Source organism: Ceratosolen solmsi, unplaced genomic scaffold, assembly GCF_000503995.2.
Source record: "Ceratosolen solmsi marchali unplaced genomic scaffold, CerSol_1.0 scaffold6, whole genome shotgun sequence".
Lineage (NCBI taxonomy): Eukaryota > Metazoa > Arthropoda > Insecta > Hymenoptera > Agaonidae > Ceratosolen > Ceratosolen solmsi.
Window position 1 is genome coordinate 15622151 of NW_011948414.1, and position 16959 is coordinate 15639109.

At 24.4% G+C, this 16959-nt stretch overlaps 4 protein-coding genes across 4 annotated transcripts in view; 1 reads left to right on the forward strand and 3 right to left on the reverse strand.

Moving 5' to 3' along the window:
• LOC105368259 (pseudouridine-metabolizing bifunctional protein C1861.05) overlaps positions 1-7589 on the forward strand; it is a 69295-nt gene extending 61706 nt beyond the window's left edge. Inside the window, exons 8-9 of the mRNA XM_011507238.1 lie at positions 6929-7173; positions 7267-7589. Coding sequence (XP_011505540.1) covers positions 6929-7173; positions 7267-7554 — 533 coding nt within the window. The 3' untranslated portion in view covers positions 7555-7589. The remainder of the gene's footprint in view (positions 1-6928; positions 7174-7266) is intronic.
• Positions 520-2118, reverse strand: sinu (claudin family member sinuous). The gene is made up of 2 exons (XM_011507235.1): positions 1341-2118; positions 520-993 (listed from the first exon to the last, which is right to left on the reverse strand). Exons 1-2 carry the CDS (start codon positions 1615-1617, stop codon positions 605-607), a joined length of 666 nt encoding a protein of 221 aa, XP_011505537.1. The 5' UTR covers positions 1618-2118; the 3' UTR covers positions 520-604.
• On the reverse strand, positions 4719-5888 carry kune (claudin). The gene is made up of 2 exons (XM_011507234.1): positions 5668-5888; positions 4719-5281 (listed from the first exon to the last, which is right to left on the reverse strand). The coding sequence occupies exons 1-2, from the start codon at positions 5801-5803 to the stop codon at positions 4779-4781; spliced, it is 639 nt and encodes a 212-aa protein (XP_011505536.1). The 5' UTR covers positions 5804-5888; the 3' UTR covers positions 4719-4778.
• A 273-nt stretch (positions 7590-7862) lies between the features above and the next one.
• Positions 7863-9858, reverse strand: LOC105368492 (deoxyribodipyrimidine photo-lyase; the record flags this gene model as incomplete). The annotated part of the gene is made up of 6 exons (XM_011507503.1): positions 7863-8029; positions 8153-8394; positions 8544-9094; positions 9168-9496; positions 9608-9734; positions 9802-9858. Coding segments are annotated over 6 exons (1473 nt in total), but the record flags the coding sequence as incomplete, so codon positions are not given.
• Between the last annotated feature and the right edge of the window lie 7101 nt (positions 9859-16959).

Below are 16959 nucleotides of genomic sequence, written 5' to 3' on the forward strand. Positions count from 1 at the left end.
CCTTCGTTTACAGCTTGCACCTATAGAGGGCGACAGCACAAATATTTTGATTATGAATTTATAATCAAAAACGCATAGTTATATATACATATACATGTGTGTGCACGTGCGCGTGTGCGCGCGCGCCTATATATATATATATATATATATATATATATAAAAATTTTCGCTCTTTTTTAAAGAGCAATGGACATTAATAAATAATAATTGATATTTGAATTAATTTTACTTCCTCTTTTGTAATTATTAGGCCTTTGATATTTTTATTCGTGCATATGAACGGATTAATGATAAAACGTACATTATTACAAACGTTTATTTGTATAAAAAGTTTACAACAATGTAAGGACAATATTTATAAACAATGTCTTTTTATTAGCATCTAGCTTAAGTTTTGTACTAATAACTATGGATGGATTATCATTTCAAATAAATTTACAATTGTACATAAGAATATTATTATTTAAATAAAATTTGATAACGTAATTAAAACTACTTTAAAAATAAAAGCTCATCACATTCATTACTTAATACATTTTTAATGGACGGACTTGTCAGATCATTTTGTAAGTATCTCATATATACTTAAAAATAAGTAAAATACTTAGGTACGAGATTCCAGTGGAAATCTCGTTTGAGATTCTTTAAGATTCTTCCTCTTCTTTTTCTGTATATTCGACTCGACGAGAAAGAGAAGACTGGCAATAAGACCTAAAATACTTCCAATAACAGCCAATGCAAACGACCAACCCAAATAATTATTAGTATGACCAGGCATCCATCCATCTGCATTTCCAAGGCAAGCGAATATTATGACGGAAATACAACCGCTTATACTTCCAAATATTAAAAGAGCTCCAATGGATATAATAAGCTGCACGTAATGCTTTTGCTCTGGATCCCAGCAGGTTGCATAAAGTACCGTTAGACCCAACGTTATTAGAAATGCCAAGAAACAAATTGTATAAAAGAATTGCGTGGCTACCATAAAAGCTGCAATACAATAAAGAATAAATTAAAATCAACATACAATCTCCCAAAAGAAAGTCTTACCTACCGAATATATTAGATTCTTTTTAACTCTAACTTTCTATATACATAAACAAAGCATCTCAATATCTCAACCGCTTTAAATAGATAATAATTTAGACAAAAGACTTTAATACCAATATTACAAAGTACTATTTATAACAAGTCCATTAAAATATCCGAATGCACAGTTAAAGTAAAAAAAAATTAATTTCTAAGAAGTAGATACTACATGATATATTTCATTTAATATTTAAAATAATTAAATTGAAAGAAGAAATTAAAGACGAGAAATGAAAAATGTCACTTACGTGGTAAGAGGAAGCCCCTGATTTCCGAATAGCCCGTGGTAAATGGATCATAAACCCATCTGCAGCCGACGAAAAAGCGCCTCGGAGCATCAGCTTCCATTGGGTTAGGCAGTGATCTAAAACAGTGTCTCCAAAGACCAAGCATGTCCAATTGTGCATTAGTGATCCGATAATCACTAACTAACCAAGCGGGTGTGCCAAAAGCTACGCAAATACAGATCAAAGCGACGAGGAAGATTCCGATGCCGACGTTCCCGGCTAAACTTCGTTTTTTCATTTTTCACAAACGCAGTCGTTCTTAATACTAATTAATGGCCTCTGTTCCCTTCGTGACGAGGAGCTGCGTTTTTCTCGTCTTCGAAGCTTCGCGTTGACGGAGAGTCGAGCTCCAAGTGTCAAATGCTAAACAAAGTCATCGACAGCACACTGTGAGAAAAAGATCCCACGTGAACCACACCCAAGTGCTCGCGACCTTTGTATTTACTACTCACTCATCAGTTGTACTCGCTCCCACCCGCTGCTCACACAACGCAAGCCTGTTGCCTCTTTCCTATTCTTAATGTTGTAAACGCTTGCGGGCGTTACTGAACCTAACCTAACCCAGCATTGGCTGCGCTACTTTTCTACTGTCCTAAGCTAATGTGTAATAATCCATCTTCACCTGTCTTCAATATTACCTCAATGTCCTTTTACTTTCTTTCAATTTTAACGAAATCTTTTTATCTCTTACTACTTGCAATTACTCATACGCGTAACATTTATGCAATTAAATTTTTTATCAATATTTTAATGCACTACACCAAATACATTTAATTAAATGCTACTCTACTGTCACATAATAGATGTTTCAAGATTATATTAATTTAAAAATTTTTTAAATTGGTTATACGTTATAAATCTCTGTTAGCTCATGCGTACTATTACTACTAATACCACAAATAATAATAATAATAATAATAATACATAATACATAATATAATACATATTATAAATGCATATGTTCATGCATACAGGCACGCGCGCGCGCATGCACATTCGTTTCATTATTAAAGGCATAAAGGATAATAATGGATAATAAAATATTTTACATTCTTAGTATTTTTTAAACCGATGTGTCTAGAAAAATCACTTTCATTTTTTAACCACTAACGTAATTTATCCTCATTTATTTACAATTCAAAAAGCGTATAACTCAACAATCATATTTTATTATTGTTGAAATTCCCAACTCGTACTGATATTTACATATGAAATACTTCAGTTTTTATATTGTTTGACTAATCGTTCCTTATTTTTGACAATTTAATTATAATTTTAACAATAGAATGAAATAGTATCTCGGTTTATATGGTTGTTAATTTTTGTCGTTTATTTTATAAATTTCTTTCCACAAATTTCTTTCTACATAAAACATTAATGTTAACAAAAAAAATTATGAATTATTGTTAAATGGCAATAGATTTTACAGTAGCTTATATAAAAATTTCATTTTAAAAATGAATTAAATAATATTTAAAATTTATTCGCATCAACGAATAAATATTCTTAATGACTTGATATTGATATGCATGCATTATATCCGAGTTGAATTATTCATAAAAATTACGTTTATTGATTAAATTCTTTGCTGCCATTGTAAAAACTTGCAAAACTATTTAATTGTTTGGTGAAAAAGTAAAAAAGAAGGTGAAACAATAAGAAATTATTCGTTATTTTAAATTATTATTTAAATTCAACTAAAATTCAATTGAAATCGAAATAACAAGGTAGAGAACGGAAAATAAATAGAAATAGAACAGAGAAAATTTAGAATGAAATACTTATACGTGCACGTAAGGAAGAGAAGGGAAAGAAAGAGAGAGAGAGAGAGAGAGAGAGAGAGAGAGAGAGAGAGAGAGATCTCAGTTCATGTTTTATATTTGAAGGTTGACGCGCTTTCTAGGTAATTCGATGTTCTGCTTCTGACCGTGATTTTTTCTTTCCATAACTCGTTAATTTGCCTTTGTAGCAATCTTGTGAGCTGCTCGTTTATATTAACAATTAATGTACCTTTAAATGATATGAAATTGTTTGTGTAACCTCATTTTAAGATTTTCAATAAATCGATCTTTTAATTGAAAAATTTATCGGAAAATTTATACAATTAACTTTAGAATAGAATATAATTCCATAGTAATTATAAGGTATGCATAATTATGCATATATAAACTATTAGATTTTTTTTTCTGAATTACTTCACTATATGCTCGAAACCTTATTGAAATTATTCGTATATTTTTTTTTCAACTCGTTGGACACAATAAAATCTTCAATAAAATTGTAATTCCAATATCCATTTAAAGATTCGTTATTTATCATGTTTTTTTAGCACATGAATAGGATAAAATAAGTAAGATTAAAATTTAATTTCAAGTCTGAAAATATTAAAATACAATTATATCTGCGCAATATTCTTTACGGCGATTAGTTTTATCAATGTATTTATTAAAAATGCGGAAGATTCGGCAAGGTGTACTCATTAAAAATATGCAATAAAATTACTGATAATATTTCACATATTGCATGTAGTACGTCATTCGGCTTCAACTAACGCTCTCTCGGTCTTCTATAAAAAACGAAATTTCTTGACTATACAAAAGGAAATTCTAATAAACCAAGAAGCACTTAATTGCACTATGTATACAAACATATTTTTCTCTATCTTACTAAATAATTATAAAAAATTAACATTTAAAGGTTATTATTAAGCAATATTAGGAAAAAAATGACTTTTTTTTATTTACAAATTATCCTACATAATTCTTAAATTAATTGGATATAAATTCAAAGTTGATTTTTTTATTATGGATAATATTTCATTAATTAATTAGCAACAACGTTTGGTTTTAAATAAACAATTTTATTAAAATATATAAACATTACTTTGAAGAAAATCGATACAGATTTTGAGCGTAACATAATATTAGATAAATTAACTTTTCGTATTACATTAAGAATTAAAAGGCACTAATGCATACTGTTTCTCTTAATACATATATAATTAATAAATATTTACAAGTCTTTCAGTCACAATTATTATGTCACATTATTTTGGATGGATTCAATTTCTCACTTATCTTTATATTATATATATTATGAACATTTGTATATTAAAGCAAATATACACGTGTGTAAATATAATTATGTAGGTGTAACATCTTCATAGCAAATAACGAAATACATTTACAATACCACATGTAAAATTAAATATAATCTACAATTTATCTTCTTGAATAGAAAAAAAGAAAATTTAAACATTATCAGATCTTCGTAAAAGAGTAAGCCTCTTTCAAACATATCGTACACACTATTTGTAAATAAATTTTATCATGATCTATAGAAATTATTTAAATTGTATATGAGCATGCGATTAATCTATTAATCTTCGTTTATATTAATCTAAATGGTAGTGTGAGTTTTGTGTTCTTTGCCTAGTATTCGTTCAATCTTTTTTTTGAATCTTCGAGCTTCTATTAAAAACAAAATACCAGCAGTTAAAAGAATAAAGCTACCTACAACCGCCAATGCGTACGACCAGCTTATATCATTGTGTTCCCAATTAGGCATCCAAACTCTGCCGTCGCCTCTGGCTCCAAATATAATTACTGCAATAATACCACAGATGGCCGAAAGTGTCAAATTTGCCCCCGTTGCCCATAATAACAGCTGGTATTTCTTATGTTGTCTAGAGCAACAAGTATACAAAGCAGTCAAAAGTCCTCCAATCAGCAATAAAGTCATGCACAATGTAAAAAAGAACTGAGTTGCCACAAAGAAGTCTGGCAACAAAATATCATGTATTATATAATATTCTTCTTCAAAAACCCACCAACAACCATGAAATCTTGTATCATATAAATGGCGAATATCTTGAAAACCATTAAAACAGACTTGCCATAATCCTAAATAGAAAGATAAATAATTATGTATATGTGTTTTTACCAAAAAATAAAATAACTATTTACAAGAGAATTAATGTCGAATCAATAAATCATCGAAGTAATTAAAATTCTTACATCTTCCAATTATTAAAAGTGGTATATAATATAATAACGATTTTATTATTATTATTATTATTATTATATATATATATATTAGATTTGTTAAAATACATTTAATATAGTTTGATTATGAAATTAACGAAATGATCGATTATACAAAAACAAAATACCTTTTAATATAATAAACATTGATCAATTTACATAATATTTAAGAGAGAAAAAAAAATTAATTTTCGTGTTTAAATAAGATGATTTTAAAGAGAAGATAAATTAAATGATTTGTATACCGATTTTAATGAATTTTGGGTTTTCTAATTTGCCATCAGTTTGTAACCAGTTGGGTGTGGTAAAAGCAATCAACACCAAAATGAAAGCTAGAATAGTACATGTAACTGCTGTTTTTCCTGTGCGTGACTTTCCCATATTTGTTATCTCATTCGCCTTTCTTAAACATTATAAGAAGATTTGCATCAATTGCACTTGTTGATCATGTAACAACAACAACAACAACAAACAAGAAAGATTATTTTTCAATTATTACATACCAGTAGCAGCCTCTTATAACGGAAGACACGGGTTATGGTTTGTAAAAGATTCGAATCTAAACGAACGCTAGTCTAAACACATTCCAGTAACCAAACAAAATTCAATGTGATATACTTAAAGAACAGTAGCGTCATTTACTGCTCCTAGCGGTTAAAATACAAACTACATTAACATTTTAATGTAAAACGAGACAAGAATATATCAAATATCAAAAGTGTACAGGTGCAGAAGGATGCCTGTCGTACACTTATCTGATAAGCAAGGGAAATAAAAATGCATTTTGTTCCATCTCGATTCTTCCTGAACTTTAATTCAATTTCCCAACAATTTACATTACACTCTCCAACACTGATATAATTGTTATTTAAAACTCTACCACCGTTACTTTATATATATATATAATAAAAATAATAATAATAATAAAATCAAAAATCTAATAAATTGAAGATTATCACTTATTTCTATCTATTTTTTCAAATTTTTACAAACTAAAGACTCGTGACTTTTAAAATTATAAAATTCTACTATTACCTTAGACTAAATATAAAGGTCACGCATTTATTTTAGAGATTATAATAAATCTTACAGATGCATAATCTACATATTTTATTAAGATCTATTTACGTGATTAAATTTTTAGACTTAAAAATATGTTTAAGCTTTGAAAATTTTATGTTCATTTCCTTGATTTAAATTGTATATAAATATAAAATTTTGATATTTTAACATTAAAATATTGATTTAACTGTAAATTAAAAAACTAAATTATTTTGTATAAATATTTCAATTATTTAGTACTTGATTTTTAAACATTAACAACAACAAAATAATTAAATTTATCACATATTCGATGTATACATATATATATATATATATATATATATATATATATATAAATTGTAAAAAAAAAAAACACGAGTTTTTAAATATAATTGTTAAATAAAAAAAATAAATAAATAAATAAATATAGTTTTCTATTAAACCAGAATCCATATTTTACAGTTTGGTATGAGCCTACAGATATAAACAAAGCATTAAAAATATTTGAATGTGGGCCGAGATGGCAACAAGTTTTACATTTTATATCACCAAACGTCAATGAACTCATGGCAATAGCTAAGCATTTACAAATCCCAATACCATCTAATGAGTCTAATACTGATTTTGAAATTGTCAAAAAAACGTCCGAATTTTTAGCTCAAAGGATACCAGTTGTCATAACTACTCTAGGTGAACAAGGAGTATTGGTAATAAATTGGCACATTATTATTGTTTTATATTTATCATTTACATAAATATTTTTATTTTATGGCAAAAACTGTAACTTCTATTCATTATAGATTACAAGAAAATCTTCAGCTAATGAATTACTTCTAGATAAAAATAACGATTCCATTGAAAGTAGTGCGATTCAATCTCGATTGTATCCTCCATTGAATTTTGCTGGAGAAATTATTAGCGTGAGTGGGTGTGGTGATTGCTTAGCCGCTGGAATAATTACTGGAATTCTTAAAGGATGGAAAGAAAGTGACTGTGTATCTTTAGGACTTCTTGCAGCAAAACAATCTCTTACTTCCCATGAAACTGTTCCAAATCAACTAAACTTATTATCCGTAAATCAAAGTTAATATTTGTTTAAGATGTTTAAAATATGAGAAAAATATTATTAACGAATGAATTATGTTGAGCGATAAAGACTATAAGTTTAGAAACAATCTTTTTTTTTTTTTTTTTTTTTTATTATTATTGTTATTATTATTATTACGTTACCAAACAATATATACAAGTAACATATTTCAAATAAATAATTTTAATAAATAATTTTAACAATGTAATTTTTCATAAAATATAGTATTTATAATTATAATAATGTAAAATAAATATTTAACGTATGTTAATAAAATGTATTTTAATACTATCGTTAATTTTTATTTATCTTCTTTTTTTCTTTATGTGTAAAAGCCTTCGTTGTATATTTTTCTATGAACGCCTTTACATCAAATTTTCTTTCACAGCCTTTGTAATTCATGTAACGAATTTTACCAAAAATTGGTCGCTCTTTCCATCCATGATCATGCACACCACATATTGACCACATACAACCTGATACAAATTAATAGTTAAAAATATAGTAGAAAAGAATTAATCATTCGTTAACTACAACTTGTCAAACGCATAAATATTAACAAATAATTGGCATACTTTACAAGAAACAAATGAACAAACCGACATATCCATTTGGATCTTGACCATCGATACTATATTTATTATTTAAATAGATTGACCATTTCAATGCATCCTCTGGTTTTTCAGTCCATTCTAAAAATTTTTTAGCCCAATACATTCGCAGAAAACCATGCATTTTTCCTTCCTTTATTAGTTGCATTTGAGCAGCATTCCACAAATTATCATGTGTCAATCCATTCTCAAATTCATCCAACGTGTACAAGTAATCTCTCATATCATTACTATATGAATTAAATCATCGACAATGTATAGTGAAAATTGTAAAGAAGAAAAAAAACTTGCCACTACTTTCTAATATTATTAACAAGTCGGTCATATAATAAATAAATAAATAAATAATTGGATAAGTTCATGATGCTTAAAAGCTTACCGATGCTGATTTAATGTTATTGTAGCCCACTTAAATGCTCCATTAATATTATCATAATTTGAATTATAAAAACAAAAATTATCGCTAAGTTCTCTGCGAATTATGGCTTCTTCCATAAAATCTTCTACTGACTTCTTATATTGAGATTTATATTTTACAATTTCTAAAATGCATCTTTGTACGGAGATCATGCCAAAGTGAAACCATGGCGATAATTTACTTTCTGCATCATAAATTGGATTATTACGTTTTTCATTGTAAAAGTTGAGGCGATTTTTTATAAAATTATTAAATTCCTCGATTCCCTTCTCGTATCCTGGTTTTGCCCATGTAATTTCATTCACTGATTTATCAATTAATTTATTATTCAATAACTTATCCCATTTAGTTTTATCAAACTTTTGGTTTGATACATATGGGTGCTTTATTACAGGTGGAAATTCAGTAAGGAACTCCTCTAATTTCGAATTAATCTTATTCCTTATAGTGCGTGCAGCATACTCTAATTTTTCAGAAACAATCCAACAAGGAACAATATTATGAGCATCAACCTATATAGAGTATGAAATATTATTAAATTAATTATTACATATATTGTTACAAATATCGCTGTTAAAATTATACCTGACAAATTGGAATGTTTTCAGAAAGTTTGTCTTTCAAATCATCGACCCAAGATAATGGTAGCTTTAATGGAAAAAAATCGATTATAATTGCTCCCATTTTATATTTATTAACAAAATCAAAAATCATATTATTTGGTTCGCCATATAGAAGATGGAAATTAATATTTAGTGCTCTACAGTCTTGTTCCACTTCAACCAAACCTCCTAATAAAAATTTATAATGACGTAAAGTTGCGTCAAGAAACTTTGGTGGTACACAAAAACATACGTGTAAAGGTACCCTATTTTTCAAAGCAATTTTTTGTGCAAATAACAATGCCCAGTTATCTAAAAAAAAAAAAGAAAAAAACATAATTGTATTATTTAACTAGAAAATTTAAGTGATGGATTATTCATCGTTTAAATTTGGATATTGAGATTTGAAATAAGAAACATTACCATGAACTCTGGCATCTCTGAACATCCAATAAACAATTCCTTTGGAATGTAATGTAACTTCATCTAATTTGGTCAAAATTCTTACTCTTTTCTTATTAAATTTAAATGTCAAAATAGATTCTCCATTCTTTAGAAAAATTAAAATTAAATTAATTATTAATATTATCGCATTTTTATCAATTTCAGTAACTTACTTCCTTTCTCTGGTTTTCTATTTGTTTCACTAAATCAATTGTTAATTTTTTATAAGTTTTCTTAACCATTTTTTAATCTGTAATATTGAAAGATAATAAATAAAATTATACATACGTTATAATAGTTTCAAATTAAATTAAAATATACATGAATATATAATAATTTTAATATACTAATTTAACGCTTTCATTTAAATAATTATATTATATTAATTAATATTTCACTTGAAACTTATATATGTGAGAATAAAAGAAGAACGATTCTACAATTACATTTGTAATTATATTTTCATAATAATTTTATACGGTAAATTATGAATATACAATATTAATATATTAACTTAAAAAATTACATTATTAACTTGCTTATTAAAATTCAAATTAGATTCATAGAAAGATATATTGCTAAATAATAATGAACACTATGTCTTAAATCAATTATATATTTTTTCATAGAAAATAACTTTTTATCCATAATTATTATTGAAATTTTACGAAACAATTATACTCCGCAATATTGTAGAATCGAATTTTTAAAAAAAAAACCATGAAGATTATACGAAACAGATATATTAACAGCAATAATGAGTAAAACTATAGAAAGTAACGTCTACTAAAAGCCTACACAAGCTCTGTCAATGTTACAGACTTATAAGCAAGTTTATAGTTTAATTTAATAATATAAATATCCAAAGCAAATATGAATATCTCATCTCGTTTCAGTATTTATAATTTTAGCACATATCCTGTGCATGGCTATACAATATATTATAAAACTATTAGAAAAAGTAAAAATAATAATTTTAGATTAATAATTAAATTATGGTATTTGTTCAGTTTCATATATATACTATTTTACATTAATGTTGACACATACATGCTCGGATTGAAATTTTGTAGTCTTCTTGGCTCGAACGAGTTACTTCCGAGAGATTTAAGTACAAAAGGTTTGAATTCCGAATACTAATTTCTTCGAATTGAAAAGATGATTCATTCGCGTTTACGTGGATAACTTTTATTACAACATTTATTACCCATAACACTTCTAAACTTTCTCCAGCGTCTCATTCCATCTGTAATGTAATCCGGTAGTACAGTCATTAAGATATATTTTATTAATGTATTTAAGTATTTTTTATTTTAAGATTAAAATATAAGTAGCCAATAATTACTTACTAAATTAGATTTATTAAATAAATCATAATTATTGTACGATATATGAAATACTAATTTTATTAATGCATATCATTTTAATATATAATTTAATATAATAATATTATAATATATATTATAATATAATTTAGCCTTTTAAGAGTTCGTTTAAACAATGAGACAAGATGAGAAGAAACGAAATGAAAAAGAAAAGAGAAGTAGCAAGATATTATTTTTTATTATTATTTTATATTAAGTCATTATGTTATTGTATTATAAGTCATCGCTCTACTACCTGATTAACATATGAGTGAATATTTATATATTATAAAGTGTTTTCTACATATCAAAAAAGTAATATTCAATTCTTTTACAAATATGAAAGAATATAAATATCATTATTTATGTCAAATTTATATTTAATATGTAATTAATAAATATGATTTTTAATAAATAAAATTACCGTGTAATAAATAATAGTTCAAATAGATAATATTTATTACTTTTATGTATCATATAAATTTGTATGAATAAATTTCTCTAAATAAATGTTATTTTATTCTGCAAAGTTAAGTTTTCAAACGAAAAGTCTAATACAGTTAGTTAGTAATGAATTAAATTACATCTAGTTAGTTTTAAATATAAACGAAAAATTAATATCCGAGACTAATTAAAGGTAAAAAGAGAAATAGTGCTCAGAAGTGGATGGAGAATTTTTTTTTTTTTTAATATGTTTTAATACAAAATCTGCTTTATGTAGAGAAGAAAAATCAGATTTTAATTTTAATCGTTAATTGACATATTTAAGAAATATTTTCAATGTTTTAATTTAAAATATTATTTTAAAATACTAGCCCGTAAAGAAAAAAAAAGTACATACGAAGAATGCAATAGTCAAGAATATTAAGTAATAGTTTCTTCAAATTTAATTTTCTCACATCACATAATTGGCAGATGTAAAATCGCGTAAAAATTGATCAATTGTTTCGGTTATAATTATCTTTCTCCGTGCTACTAAAAGCCATTTTAGATATAATAAATAGTTATGTTAAGTTATTAATAAATTAATAAATAATAAAAATCATACATATAAAATAAATAATAATATTAATATTAATAAATATTTTTTAATTTTCAATTTACTTCTTACTTTCTTCATTTATATAAAATATGCGTTGATATAAATCGTATTGTTGATATAAATATCGTATTGTTTATAGATTAATTTTAATACGCGCGTTACATTTTAAATCGGAAGACAAAAGGTCAAACAAAAAATTTAAAGTAAAAAAATCTGATTTGCATAAATTATCATTTGAGATTGTAGCGTTTAATATCACTCAATGAGCATATGAGCTGACGGTATTATCAACTATAAAACTGTGCATTTGTGAGTAAAGTTTTCTCTTACAAGAATGTTCAACATGCGTTACGAAGTTATACACTGATTTTGGATAAACTCTATTGTTCTTACAAATAGTATATAAAAGTTCATCAATAACAACATATGTGAGCGTCTAACATCAGCGATAAATAATTCTGCTTTCGCAATATAATTCAATAGGTTGAGTAGGTTGAGTGAGTGAGCTTATCAATTGTTTAATGGTTAAAAAACATCATCATCTATCTGTAATCACGGGATACTAAATCGCTAGATCCAGCTAATACTATTCTACATTATATTATTGAAATATCTCTATTATTATTGTTAAATAAATTTTTTTTTAAGTAACGAAGTAAAAATATAATATCGCAAACAAATTTATTATTATTATCAATTACTTTGAATTTAATTTAATCAATTAAGTTTTAATATTTTCAACGAGCACAATTATTCCTTAACTCTTTAAAATATTATATAAATTGTTATATTATATGTCGTTATTATAACATAAATAGTAGAATAATAATAAATTGCAAATAAATTTGTTTTCTATTTGTTATATATTTATTGTGATGATATAATATGAAATTTTATAAAAGTTAGCCATATGTAGTTAAAATTGCAAAAATTTAAATATGAAAAATACAGGCATTTTAATTATTTGGTTTTTCACAATAAAACATCATTTGTGTTACAATGTCAAATATACTAATCATTAAATTTAATTTACATATTTGAGAGAATATTAATTTTCAATGTCTGGCGAATGAAAAAGAATAAAAAAAATTGTTATTATAAACCGCATTACAATAATAAAATTAATTTTAATATGAAATTCGATTAATTTTTAAAATTTATTATTCAGACTTAAAAATAAGTTGTTTAAAAGAACTTAAAATTTTCGTGAATTTCAAGCATTTAACTTCAAGTAATATGTGTAAAACTGATTCTTAATAAATTTCTTATTATTTTGTGCAAGTTCAACTAATTGCAAAGTATAGACATTATAGATTGAATTATTATCAGATCATTTAAGTTTATAAATAGAAGATAACTATTGCATAAATGTGATTATTTAACATAACAAGAATTCAGATAAAGTAACAGTGTAGTGTAATACATGGATTCAATATTAAATCACCAAAATCTTTGTTGACATTAAAATGTATAACATAACATGTTATTGGTATGACATTAAAAATGATTAAATATCGATTAAAAAAACATCACTTTTTCATTAGTTTCCTTAAACTTTCAAATAATTAAATGATATATATATATATATATATATGCATATGTAGAGTCTTGTAAGGCTAATTGAATTTCGAATGATCAATTCTATAATTGATAAAATTAAAATCAGAAATTGTTTGAAAAATGAAATAAAATATAATGCGCGCGTTATAATAATTATTTTAACGTTTTATTATAATAAAATTACTATTTCAAAGTAATATATTTATAAAATAGAATTTGTTCAGATATGGAAAAAATATATGTTAACAATCTTTTTGCATTTTTTAATTAGTTAATTTATAATATTTTCAATCAATTACATTATACACTTACATTTGTTTCTTATTTTATCAAATTATTTTAAGGATTTGTATTTTAATTTCGATTTCCTTATACATATGTAAAATATTATTTATTGAAATTATAATATTATATCATATGTATACATTATAATTTACATAATTTTATAATAATTGAAATGTTATAATAATGTGTATTTTATTTTCTTATTAGGATTTTAACTTTTTATATTTATTATTTTTTTACACATTATTATTTTATATATATGTGCGTACGTACATGTATGTAGAATAATTAATTATTTTCATTGAATTTAAAATAAATTACGAATAATAAAAAAAAACATTAAATTCCATATTTTCAATTTAAAATTGATCAAAGGTCATATTATTTTATAATATCAATTTTTGTATTCGATGATTTTTATTTTTAATAATACCATTATTATATTATATTACTAAAATCATTTTATCGCTCATTTTAAATGGATTTCAAATATAAATTAAAATATTAATGGTTGTTTTTTTTTTCAATTTAATATTTAATTTTTTGTTGTACTTATACTCTGATGTTTTATAATATGTATCTAGCATTTGTAATATAAGTTTTACATTATTTAAATAACTAAATCTTTTATTTAATATAGTTTTAAAAAATAAAAGCGATATATTCTGAATCTTATGTATTTATATTTAGATAATATCCAACCGTAATTATATATTTTAGCTTTTATTAAAAATTTATTTACAATGTCGAATGCAAATGAATGATTAACGTTCTTATATAATAGTTTTTATGCATTAAATATATTATATTATTTAAGATTTGAGGAGTGATGGTCACCAAAGAGAAGCAGTATACATGTCCACTAGATGGTTACAGGTTTATATTGTTACTGAAATTTATGTTCCAAGTGACTATTAAATAGCATTCACCATATTTCATTATTATATTTCTAATTATTATTCTATCCTCTCATTTATTCGATTACTTGAGTTTCGTGCACAAAAAAATTGCTTAAGTAAAACTGGTTGAAATTATATATATATATATATAATATATATTATTATATATATATATATTTTCATATATATATATTAATATGAAAATGTGACATTTATGCATGAAAAAATTAGAACTTATAAGTATATTGTTAAAGATTATTGTTTGTATTGAGCATTAACTATTAACCTGAATTATTTCTCTGATAAAATTTATATGCTGTCAATACTATTTCTTTTTAATCAAAGATACATTTATTTGTTTTAAATTAAATTTATTTTAAATAATATTAAATAAAGCAATATATTCATCGATAGAAATGCCACATATTTCCTATATTTAAATGTATTCTTTAAAGAATAATTTTATAACAATAGTTTGTATAATATTTATCATAATATAATTTAAAAATTATTCTTTATAATTATTTATTGTAACAAAAATTGTTTTAAAAAATAAAAATTTCCTTATGACATTTTAAAAGTTATACTCTTCAAATGAAAATTATGTTCGTGTTAATATATAAATTAAAAGTGTTGGTAATAATACAAGTACTGTTTAATAATTAGAGCTATTCGATTAAGATTAAAAATTCTGATTTTATTCGGAAATAATCACTGTTTAAATTGAATTGCTGACATATAATTAACATCAAAGAAATATAATTAATATTGAATTTTGGGAAAAATGTTGTTACTTAGTGTACTCGAGTAAAATTTTCGAATCTACGCGTTAATTCGTAAATAAAATACAAAAGCGTTAAATATTTTATTCATCCTAATTTTGATTGCATTTAGTAAAGAAAATTGAATTTTTATGCCTTTGAAGAAATTAATCTATAATAGAATTATTTACAATGCTATATGTTGATTATCCATATAAACATAATTGTTATATACAATTTGTATTTTCTGCAAACTTACTTTTTTAACTCAATAAATCTTTTTCGCTTGATTGACTAATTTTGTTTGTAATAATTAGACAGATTCTTTTAATATTGTAAAATCGAATTGAAATGCTTTGTTTGAGTCGCGGAACTGATAATTTTATTATTTCATATTAGCTTTTTAAAATATACTTATAAATGAATTGATTTATGATTATATGTGAAATCTTGTTCATAGTCAAGCAATATTATTTAGATACAAATAAGTAAACATTTAATTTAATTTTATTTATTTCCGATGTATTAGTCTGAAATATTTTTAATTTTTAATAAACGCATTTAATTGTAAATAAACAGCCAAGTAAATCAATAATCTTTATACTTATTTTGTAATCATCATATCATTGAAAAGTTTAAATTCATCTATTATTTATCCATTATAGTATTTTCAATCTTGTCTGTTTGTAAAATTTCTTTCTTTATATATATATATATATATATATATATATATATATATATATATTAATGAAATTCCTTTTATAAACTTTGTAATATTCGAATGCGAAATAGAAATTTTGTATAAAATAACAATTTATTCGATATTGAAATTTAAGATAAATTTATTGAGTTATATAGTAATCTATCTGGATATCCATGTTATAATTTAAAATTTTAACGAATTTCTTTATTCTGTATTACATTATACATTCTATTATACATCTTACAAAAATTAAAATCCACAACACACATAGATTAATTGATTTACGTTGGCGATGATGATTTTATTATTAATTATTTGTATAATAGCAGCTGTCTAAAATATCATTGCCAAATTCACATTTAATTGTATCACATCAAATTCTCATGTATAATTCTCAAAGCGTCGCATTACAAAATTGCACATTTAAAATCGATATGTGAAGTAAGGTTTAGAGAAGGTCATGGCCAAAGGTTAGGTTGGAATTTGGTAAGCAGAATTTTTGGGAATAATAAAGAAATTTGCTTTGAAAATTTTCTCACAATTATTGGTATCTTTATTCGACAATTAAATCTACTGTATATTTGTTGAGCTTTATTGTGTACAAAATTATGCTGCCTTCTTCATTTCAAATTGAACACATAGAATGCGATTGTATGTAATATTAAATTCCGGAAATGTAAGTAAAATTTCATGTAATATATATGTGCGGGTTGTGGT